At 38.5% G+C, this 12,127-nt stretch overlaps 1 protein-coding gene across 1 annotated transcript in view; it reads right to left on the bottom strand.

Annotated features, from left to right (window-relative positions):
- LOC139715525 (ubiquitin-conjugating enzyme E2 R1-like) overlaps positions 1 to 12,127 on the bottom strand; it is a 28,983-nt gene extending 16,856 nt beyond the window's left edge. The window contains exons 1-2 of the mRNA XM_071627091.1: positions 11,738 to 12,127; positions 8,888 to 8,974 (exon numbers count right to left, since the gene is read on the bottom strand). Of these exons, the coding sequence (XP_071483192.1) occupies positions 8,888 to 8,974; positions 11,738 to 11,920 (270 nt within the window). The 5' untranslated portion in view covers positions 11,921 to 12,127. The remainder of the gene's footprint in view (positions 1 to 8,887; positions 8,975 to 11,737) is intronic.

Genomic DNA, 12,127 nt, shown 5'->3' with positions numbered 1-12,127 from the left:
GATGGTACCTGCCATCCTCAGAACTCATACTTCAGACCATGGAGCTACAAACGAACCCCGTTTGTTTGTAGCTCCATGTTCAGACTGATGATCTTAATTGTCTGAAAACATCATGGAGTTCTGTCTGGTTCACACACTGACGCGGATATTTCTTGTATGCCCCTACAACTAACTGTTAACATGCAGGCCTAATTGATATAACAGTGTACAGTGGTGTGTGATTTACTGTATATAATTTATAAACATCTATGTCCACATTGTAGGGCCTATACAATTTGCTGACCTACAAATGTACTTTGTAGAAACAAAAATGGGATGCTGAAATATATTTCAGAGAATATCATGGAATATCATAGCATCAAGTTGCTTACTCCATGAGATAAATACGTATGTACTATTGGGGCATAGCCCCTAAATGCTGTAAAAAAAGCAATGTTTGTGTGCATTTTAATTTCGCGAATTTGCCGTGAGCCAAGATTCGCGAAATTAAAATGCACAAAAAGGCTCTTGTCTACACTACAGTATGCATTGAATGCCAGAGGCACTTCGCGAAAATTTCATGCCGTGAAAAAGGTTGTCGGCTCCAATTCGTGAAAATTTCATGCCGCTAAAATATGTTTTACAGTACATTGTACATGTACTGTGCATTGTATATTGTACCTATAAGTTGTACCAAGTACAAGACCTACGCCCTACACATTCCACATGTACATGTACATGTACAATGTGCATATAAGCTGCTAGCTGTGAGTTTCCAGAATTGCTGTTTGTACTTACAATGTACTGTATACGCTATAATTTTCGCGTACATAAATTTTCGCGAATTGCCGCTGTCACACATTTTCGCGAGTGGTTAAATTCGCGATTGAGGGACCAGAGAAAATATGAAGTGGCAAAGAAAGTGAATTTTCAACTTACTAGCAAATAAGAATGATACTAGTTATACACTGCATGAAAAAAACTCACCAAACGCTGCGAACTAGTAAGTTAGAATTCAACATTTTTGAAGTGGTGAAGTCCATCCCGCTAGATTTCTGACGAGTGGTCCCCTTGCGATAATGGATTGGCTCTCTACAGTATTCGTAAGTAGACGTGGACGTGTGTAAACAAGCTTAGCCAGTATGATCTGTTCGGTAAGCCGTGACATGGTATACTAGTACTGAAATGTTCGTATCATCAAGGCAAGGGATTCATTTTGGAAGGTAATATTTTCGCGTGTTGTTAATTTCGCGAATAGCTCCCGATTCGCGAAATTCGCGAAAATAAAACCCCCGCGAAATATATAGCGTATACAGTATTGTACTAGCAGCACCTTTATTTCTTTTTTCTCATATACGATTTTGCACATTTTTATTGATGAAATAAAAAGAAAAGTTTTCTCATTCTTTCGTTAAATTGTGCTCTCTTCTACCCAGGACCATCCTTCCCAGAAATTTAATATTACATTTGTAGTACGTGCCCAGCGATCCAGTCCATTGGTTGGGATCTTCCCGCCACGTGCTTTTATTATAGAACTTGAGTTTCGAGGGGTTATCTGCACCCGTTGAATTCCAACGGTTGTCTTGTTGTCCCTCACCCACCCCCACCTCCCCCACACACACACATTTCCATCCCCGCAGAACAAAAAACAAAAACAAACATTCAGGGAAAAATTACCAAAGACGCTTATGAAATTCCCTGAAAGTTCTGCCCACAGATTCTTCCCGTCAAAACGGGGAGATACCCTTGACACTATGACTTTGATATTAATTACCCCCTGCTCTTGCCTCCATGCAGGCACACGAGGGAAAGCTGCTAGCTGTGAGTTTCCAGAGCTGCTCTTATGGGTACCTACAATGTATGCCAACTGGGTCCTACAATGACCTTCTGAAGTCATGCACAGTGTGTAAAAAAAGAAGAAGAAAAAAGACTGTTGTGTAGCCAGATTCAACCATGTTCTGTTTGCTCAAAGTGCATTCAAACTGTAAACAAAATTGTAATCAACAATACAGCAAAGCTACAGTGTGTATAAAATGTCATTGTTGTCTGCAACCAATATTCTTTCATACTTATTCCACTTTTAGTAGTAGGACTTCACATAAAAAGGTGGCAAATTGACAGTATTTCTACACGGAGCATGCTATTCAAGTGTAGCTGTGTGTACCATAAAGGAAAGTCCTCTTAAATTTCTTAGGGTGCGTTTATAAGATTTTTCTTTTGGCCAGAAACAGTGTTTTGAAACACTGTTTCTGGTCAAACAGTGATTCTAGCAAGAAAAAAATTCTTATAAACGCTCGCCGTGATTTGAAACAGTGTTTCTGTAGAATCAGTGTTTCAAAAATCTTATAAACGCAACCGCGATCGCAAACACTGTTTATGTGACGTCACAATGCCTTGCGCGCACCCTGTTTGACCTTTTGCCGAGGAAAAACTGCGCAGAGTGAGTTGCGCAATGGCACAGTCTGAGCGAGAGCCCAAACACGCTCGGAGAAAAAATCTTATAAACGCTCTCCTGACGAAAGTGTGATTTGAAACAGTGTTTCAAAACAGTGTTTCAAAACTGTGAATCTAGGCCCGCAAAATCTTATAAACGCACCCTTAATCTGTCATACATGTACACTGTACCCAATTTACAGAGCTCTACACTATGGGTTTATAGTATTAAACTGTACTATAGGACCCTACAGTGTACGTAACATGTACAAATGTAGGCCTACATACTACAATGTGTATCATACTATTACTACACACAAATGACATTAGCTTGCTTGGCATCCCATTTGTGTCAACTTTTACATATGGCAATCATTGGCATGGTATAATATAGCACACATAATGCAGCTGTGACCTCAGTTTGCTGCAAATATTAACCCCCCCCCCCAAAAAAAAAAGAGACTGTACAATAGGACCTACATGTACTGTGTACACCTGACCAAACAATGTACAGTACAGGTACAATATGTACAAGCTGTATGTGTACCAGTACCAGGTATGTACTGGAGTTTCCCCTATCAATCATGTGGTACAGTGTACAAAAACAGCTGTACATTTGTGTGGGACACTGTATAGTAGATTTCAGCCATAGGGAATTTCCCAAAGTTACCCCCACAACGTACACCTGTACTACAGTTCTCTGGCATACTGTACATGTACATGTAGTCACATAACAAATGTACACTACACAAACACAGTACAGCTGCATGTACAGTATACACAAATTTGTACGTAATGGAGCAAACATTGTAAATGATCCTAAGTATGGAGGAAATGTGAGGCCCTCGTACTGTACTCACTAAAAGAAGAGAAAAGAAAAGAAATTTTGTAATTCTCTGCTTAAAGGTACTGTTTACCAGATTGGGAGCAGCGTTTTAACAATGAGTTAACACATTTGATGCATACATATATACAGTGTATGTGTAGATCAGTTGTATCACAAAAATCCTACCATACAACAATTTTGCAATAAAGCCTAAAATATAACGAGATATCACCATTTTTTTAAGGATTCTGTATCATTTTGGGAAGGAGGGCCTACTTGTGTAAACAAAAGGAATTCAAGCTGCATGGTATGTGGTGTGCGTACATTTGTATTTGCACCAAGTGCATTCTTAAGGCGCAACAAGAAGCTAAAGGTAGAGACACCAAAAAGTATTCTTTAAATTGGGAAATATGGCCACAAACATTGTACTATACGAGTATGCTATGCGTGCAATGTATATGGGTGGAAAGATACGCTGCTTGGCGGAGGTCTGCACTCTCTGAGTGATTTTTGTTTTTTTTTAATGAATACAAAAACAACAGCAAACAAACAGGTAGACTTGCTCTTTTGCATCAAACTATTTTGTTCTAGTAATAATAAATACAAGTAAAGACTTTTGGAGGACGGCATTCCCAAGTACACTGTACAATGTACATACACTCCAGTAATTGTACGCATACATTGTACAGAAATGTACACCCTGTACATGTACAACGAAACGTATCACATTACTGTAAAACATGATATATTCGCGGCATGAAATTTTCGCGAATTAGAGTCGACAGCCTTTTTCGTGGCATGAAATTTTCGCGAATTGCTACTGGCATTCAATGCATGTAGTGTAGACAAAAGCTTTTGCGTGCATTTTAATTTTGCGAATTTTGGCGCTCACGAAATTTGCGAAATTAAAATGCATGCGAAAATTCCTCGTTTTACAGTACTCACCACACACTATGTACATTGTACATGTACGTACGCTACATTTTTATGGTTTTGTGTTTTGTATGTAGTACAGGTATGTTGTATAGGCCTACACTGTACAAAAACTATATTTAGGTTGACCTAGTGTGACAATATCAGTACTTCATCTAATTTGCATGTCGCTGTAACAAACAGCACAGATCCATTAAAACACCCCCCCCCCCCAAAAAAAAAAAAAAATCAAAATTGAATAACTTCATCATTACATGAATATATTCAAATTTGTTTCAACTGTTCAATTTGTTTCAACTTAGACTGATATCAATCTTCAGTACTTTAATATCATAGTCAACTTAAACAAGGAGTAAAATCGCACATCAAGTGCATGGTTACTGTAGCTATAATTTGACTATGATTGATTGCTGCCATAATGTATTAATCTTGTGATCGACAGTTTAGAAGTTTAAGTGTAGAGTCCACAGTAAGCCTGTTGTGATTATGACATATCCACATGACAGAATGTTTTATAGAAATTCAAAATGATCCTAAAGAGGACTGTATACCAGCTTGATGCTTATACATGTACAGTGTACAAAATTGTACATACCCACTTGGCCATGCTGAAACTGTACCATACAGAAGGCAATATCGGCACATGAGTGCATGTGATTGCCACAGTAAAGTCTTCAATCTCATTCTTTTAAAAATGCAACTTCTCTGGCAGGCCAGGAAAATTTAACCTACAATTGTATGTAGTATTTTGGAACATAATGTATTGACGCTGAGCCAAAACTGAAGAAGTACTTATGGATCCTTGCCAAATCTGTGATGTGCAGCTAAAAGCTTTAGCATGCAGGTTGATGGAGCATACGGTAGCAAGACAGCCATAATCTTAAAGGGCATGGATAGTTTTGGGGCACTAGAGGCTCATTTGGGTCTAGAACAAGAACTAGAGTGTATATACTGGCAATTTGTCATCTCCAGGATGGAGCTGGGGTTTGTGATAATAATACTTTGTATTCTTAAATACTTACCACCAGTGCCAAGCAATATCATGCACATATTATCCAGGGTGATTTGATTGATTGATTCATCTATTTATTTGAAATGTTAAGTTTGTTTTTCTTTGCATGAGTGCTCATATCAAAACAACCAAAACAAAGAAAGAAAGAAAGAAAGAAAGAAAGAAAATCTACAGAGATACACAAGGTTGATGAGACAAGTGACAAAAAAGCTGTCAAGTTGTTTCTTATGCAGATAATCTATCATGTGTACAGAGTCAGGAAAAATGTTTGCGTTATGATAAATTACAGATCTCATGTCATTGCCGCATCATATAATGCCTACTAACTATTGAATATCAAATTACTGTTTTGCACCCTAAATTCTCGTTGCCTGAAGATGTTTTGAAGTTGTTTTCTTGAAGTAACATAATGCACAGTTGGTATTTTTCATTTTGGCTTTTCTCTATTAATCAGAGGTCAACTGTTTTGTGCAAAGATGTACAAATTTATCTCGTTTCTAGACTGCAAAGGTACGTTGTACTTTGCAAAAACAAGGATTTAGACTGTGTGTATACTTCCACGTGGTTTATTTAAAACTGAAATGACTTGGGTTCAGGTATCTGCGTCTTGTGATATCAGTATAAAAAAAATACCCCAATGTAAAACCCTCTTTTCTTTCATGATAATGTCAGATGGAACACACAGGCCTGAAATCACGAAGGTGGTACAATCTTGTCCATGGTTTAAACCATGGACAAAGACCATAGTCTTTCATGGGACGCCAAGTGTCGCATGGCCTATTTCGTTATGAAGTCAGTCATTTTGTTATGAAATGTTCTAATTTTGTTACGAAATGACTGATTTCGTAACGAAATAGTCCATGCACCACTTGGCGCCCAATAAAAAAATACAGTCTTTGTCCATGGTTTAAACCATGGACAAGATTGTACCTTTGTGAATTCGGCCAATGGGTGTATACACTAGATATCACAGTTCTAAGTGTACCATACCAGGGGCGGATCCAGGAATTCCGTAAAGAGGGGACGCCTTTACAAAACTAAAGGGGGGGGGGGGTGGGGGGTGCACGCATCCCACTACCAATTTTTTTCTTTTCATTTACAGTATTTTGTTTTCACAAAAAATAAAGGGGGGGGGGGGGGGGGGGAGGCTACGCCCAGTGCACCCCTGCCTGGATCCGCCACTGCATACTGTAGTGTACATGTACAACATGTATCAACACACATATTATGAACATGTACACAGTCATGCACACTTGAAATACTGGTACATAGGTGGTGTTTATAATACATTTGTACATTGCGTTTGTGTATTGTGAGAACACAAACACACATACAATGTGGGAACATCACCTGCATGTATACCATAGTGGGTTTATACAACTTTTGTATGATGTGTGATGTATGTAAATGACAATATATTCCCTTTATATTTGTGTGGTACTGTGTGTGTGTGTGTGTGTGTGTGTGTGTGTGTGTGTGTTTACGTTTATATACAAATGTACTCATGGTTGATGTGACTACTGTACAATGTACTATATTCATGATAAAGTAATTGATTAGATTACAAATTATATGAGCATTGATAACTGATCCTGCTACAGGTACATACTGCAAGATGAACAAGGTAAAAGTCTGTACATGTACAGGTATACTACCTGCGGTGTGCGAAGGGCAAAGGGGCTTTATGATGTACTGTATGTACATTGTACATACACTGTGTGTGCATTCTGTTTAATAAGTGTACAGTATGTCCTTGGAAACAATGTCTACGTGACCAGTGCATTATACACTGTACTACTCATGTTGAATGCAATGTGTACGCTGGTTGTCAAGTATGAACTGACGGACAATAATTTCATTGTGTACAAAGCAAAGAGACTTCATCAAACATATTGGAGCAACGTCTCTGTTTTGAAAATGTAATCATGTTCATCACATGGTGTATGGGACATTGCACACCTGTTTAATGTTTTTTTTTTAGTTTACAAAAGACACACATAAAAATGTACACACAATGTACATGAATAGACACATACATACAGTACATGTACAGACACACTACTTTTAGAGTTTCAATGGGCAGAAAGTATAGCAACTGATGAAGAAAGGAGACACAATCTGGTGCTTTGGGTGGTCATTCTGGGTTGGGTGAATAAAATATTTAACTCTCAACAACCAGTCCTCTCTGAGCTACAATTGTATGATTCATGTACACTGCATTAAAAAAAAAGACTGGTAAAAACACATAGAGAGTGATGATATACAGATGTACAGTTTCGCCCATGGCCATGCCAAAAAAAAAAACAAAACAAAAAACAAGAAAAAGATCTGTTAAAAGTTCATTGTATAATTTGATGGATCTCCAATACAAACTGTACCTGCTTGCTGAAGGGGTATTTGAGGTACTGCAGAGAAAACAAAAATTGCTTGCAAACTTCATGTTGAAAAGGAAATTTACAAAACATGACACCATGAAAACTTGATGCTATTTATTAAAAGTGACCTACATTTGTACTGTGTACCATGTACTCTGTAAAATGCAAAAAAAAAAATTAAAAAAAAATCACAGTGCATGTACACCATCGTACAATAAGTCTGTTAATTCAAAATTCTACGTACATTTGTATGTAGATGATGTCACCCTACAAATGTACTGTATTGGTCACAATCCAGATGTAACACACTCTCCCATTTAACCCATATTGGGCCAACGCACTTGTGTAAACAAACACCGCAGTGGCCCAGCACCATTTGCGCACACACGCTGACAGGCAGACAACTCTCCAAACAATCGCTCTTCATTAGCAAGCAATGAACAAAACATGGACAAGTTACATATGTCATTTGAAAGAGGATAAAATTCCCTTTAAAATGGTATATGACATGCTGCCATTTGATTCACAGTGCAGTCATAATACTCAGCAGAAATGAAGTCCAGTCGTCCAAAAATTACGAAATCAATTTGTTTGCTTTCATTCATTGATTAAAAATAACAAATGTTGTAATTTTACACATCCAGTATCGGAAATAAAATGATCAGAGCGTCAGCTTTCTCATGACCATTGATACAATAATTGCAGATTTATGTTAATGTTTACGACCATGAAACCATTGCTAGAGCACAGGAAATCGATAGTATAATGTGTGCATCCTACAGTTTGTTGAAGCGAAACTTGTCACGATAGATGCACTTCTACAGCTTTTCAGTTTCGACAGAATTATACAATTGTTGTACATACAATGTACATGTGGATGTACATGTGGGACTACATGTATTATCACAGTCGAATCATCACCCGGCAAGTGTCCAAACTTCCTAAAAAACTGCGGCAGAAAATCCAAAATCGAGTATTCCGTATACCTGTAGATAGCACCCACTGATGCTTCGTGGTTATTCGCGTTATTCCATGTAAACACATATTTTTTTCGATGATTTTTACTATATTGTTGGGGTTCGACTGACAAATCCTTCTTGAATTATCGCAGACAGTGTAGCAAAGCATTCTGGGATATGTTGTCAAAGGTTACAAGGTGAAAGAACTTTGGAATGACGTCGTTTTATGTCATTTTTTTCACTACGGGATATTCCGTATTTGGCCCCTGCGGCGTTTGGACGAACTACGGAATATCCCGTAGATGGCCCGATATGGGTTAAGACAGGTTACATTATACAATGATGGCAGATATCAAAAAGGTTTCCTTACCTCATAAATATTTGGATGCCACATCTTTGTGAGGAACTTGAATGTTGGTGGTGAGTAAGGGTAGTCTTGTGGGAAAGTCATCACAGCCTGCTCATGAGGAAAGAAAAATGGAGGAAACAAAAAAAAGACAAAATTATAAAATAACACAATGATGCTTGGTTGATCACATTTCAATACGATAACATTTCAACTGGAGTTTACAACCTGGGCCCCATTTCATCTACTTGTTATCAGTGACAAGTTGTGATAGCTGTTACAAGCTACAGAAATCCTTGCATCTGATTGGCCAAGAGCAAATTTGTCACTGAAATGGGGCAGTTGTCACTGATAACAAGTTTTATGAAACGGGGCCTGGCTTGCTTTTGTGCTGTCATAATTTTCCAGACATGTTCTGGTTTAGGGACTAAACCCTATTTTTAAGGGAAAGTATGAATTTGAACCCCCTCCCCCCAACTCAGAAATGAAACATACAATTGTATTACTGGTTGTAAAGTGTACATTTGTAAGAGGCGATGCAATTGATGAAAAATCCCACAAAAAAGAAAGAAATATTTTACAGCATATTCTTTAAAGCCTGATAATGCGACTGAAAATGTTCCAATGACACTTTCTGCAAAAATTTTGGACTGCCAAAAAAAAAAAACCACCAACAACAACAAACAAACACAAGCACATGTGTATTGTAATTAACATCAATTATCCATATTCTGCACAATTAAATTGTGCATGTTAACAGCTGTATGTTCAGGCAAGGTTACAATGTATCAGCTCCCCTTACAAGAGACATACATGTACAATGTACTGCAATCATTTTCCCCTCTTTCTGTATTACTAATTATATGAATGTACAAGCCGACTGGAGGTTGACTCTGAATTCTGAAGTAAAAATTCATTTCCTGAAACAGAAATGTGAACTCTTTCTTTCCTGTCAAGTTCTATTGTAGCTGCAAACCTACATGTACAGTGTTGCTCTGTTGCATACAATGTAAATGCTACTCTGTGCAGTCATCATGACTTCGCATTTCATATCCTGTCTGGGGGCATGAACCCTTTCAGGGATATTTTGTGAGTAAAATACTGTCAAGTCTAAGGCTCAAAACTGACAGGATGTGAGAATGCATACAATGTAAAACACAGAATAGTCTGCAAAGTGAGTCATTTTAAACGCCATGTACAAGTATAGGTTAATTAACACTTACACTCTCCTGATAATTTTCAGATAGCCATGAACAAAGGCTGGAAAAATAAAGAAAAGACTGCACAATATAAAGCAAGCTGCCATAATTTTACTATGATGCCATCCATTCAACTGTTGTCTGCATGTAGAAAAGAAACCGTACATGTACTGTAGGTGCCAATGTTTTTGCGTGTGGTCGAATTTGGGCACGGGAGGTCGAACCCACGTGCGGATTTTTTACCACCACACATGTACCATGACATGAACGAGTCCTTTTGAAGTACAAAACAAAGCAAGAAGCAAAAAATAAATGTCGGGCATGATGGCAGAAATTATACCGAGTCTATGGATGCAAGCTGCCCAGACATGTACAAACTGTACTTTGACCACAACACCGTCCAAAATTTGACTGCCTGCTAGTGTGTACATGTAGACACCTACAGTTATGCTTCTGCGCACGGTCGAACCTTGGCGCGGGAGGTCGAACTTTGGTGCGGGTGCCGATAAATGCCCTGCTCTGTAATTTGTAAATTGTTATATCAATGACATCAATCATACATACGTTATACAGCACACATGTACACACACTTCCACATTCACCGTTTGGTAATCAGGTACTGATGCATGATGGTTTGTATGTATACACCGTATACTGTAAAAGTGGATATTTTCGCGTGACTAATTTTTCGCGCTTGGCCGGGTCGAAAGAGTTTCGCGTGTTTTTAATTCCGCCGAATCAAGACATCACGCACAGGCACATATGGCAAGCAAAAATATTCACGTACTTTTATTTTCACGCTAGTTTCTGGTTGCGCGAAATGCGCGAAAATTTGAACACCTCGAAAATTTCCACGTTTACAGTACTCTTTTTTGATAACACCCCATATTTCATTTAATACAGGAGAAAGTATTTTGTGTGTGGTCCACTAACAGCACTGTCAAGATAATGTAAAACGCGATATTTTCACAGTATGAAATTTTCACGAATTGGACCTTTTTTGCGGCATGAAATATTCGCGAGTTGCCTCAAACATTCAAAATCTAGTGTAGACAAGAACTTTCGCATGCATTATAATTTCGCGAATCTTGGTTCTTGCAAAATTCGCGAAATTAAAAAAAACGTGAACATTCCTCGTTTTACAGTAGAGCATTGAAACGTCCATTTACATTAGAAAAAATATATCCTATGAATATGTGAACATTGTCATTACATCATACCGACATGTCACTGTGTTTTAGAGACCATTTGATTCCCAATATCATTCATACTACTGCAAACTACCGCACTGTTTGCATACAGCATTATCACTGATTATGTGTTTAAATGTAATAAATACTAGAGAAGTAGCTCTAAACTTTATAAAACAATGAAATTGGATTCCTCTCGATCAGGTGTACAGTGTAGCAGCAGGCATGCCAGAACAATAGAACCTGCAGCACACACACGCACTGACGATCACTGACATTCCTTTGTAGATCAGTGTTTCCATGCGCAGCGCAGTGTACCAGTGAGAGCGAGCTTCCGCACTGCGCTGCCTCTGCAGTACGCGAAGCTCGACTTCACGCACTACGCTACAACGCAAATCATAAACAGTGTGGTTTGTGGATGCTAACATGAAAAGTGATAAAGAAATAAAGGGTTTTCATCGTATATAATACGCAGGCTTATGTACCTTGAAGTAGCCTCCCTCGTAAAGTGTTCCCGGGGGACCAAATATTGCAACTTCCCATACAAAGAGGTTCTCATCATTTGCTTTGACAATGAATCCTTCCACGGGTTCTTTCTCGAGCTTGACCAGTTCTGCCTGCAAGGCCCGAAGAGCGCCCGTTGTAGTTACGCTGGTTGTTGTGGCCATTTCCCTCCGCGAGTTTCTCGATGTTATTTTTCTGAACAGAGTTTCTTTTTCGATGATACTCCAGTAAGGGGCTGATTTCCCGGTATCTCAGACGATCACCAGGATTTACTGTTCTTGATACGTGTCTCCTCCGACACAGCGCTAACTACCAAGGTTTTGGAGGTCGCCCCGTGCTTGAGTTTCCCGTTTTGTTGTGTGCGTAATCGG

The sequence above is a fragment of the Diadema antillarum genome, unplaced genomic scaffold (assembly GCF_040938485.1).
Source record: "Diadema antillarum isolate AM-2024a unplaced genomic scaffold, OU_Dant_1.0 scf00000049, whole genome shotgun sequence".
NCBI classification, from domain to species: Eukaryota; Metazoa; Echinodermata; class Echinoidea; order Diadematoida; family Diadematidae; genus Diadema; species Diadema antillarum.
Note: the sequence above shows the minus strand (reverse complement) of the source record. Positions and strands in the feature narration are given on the sequence as shown.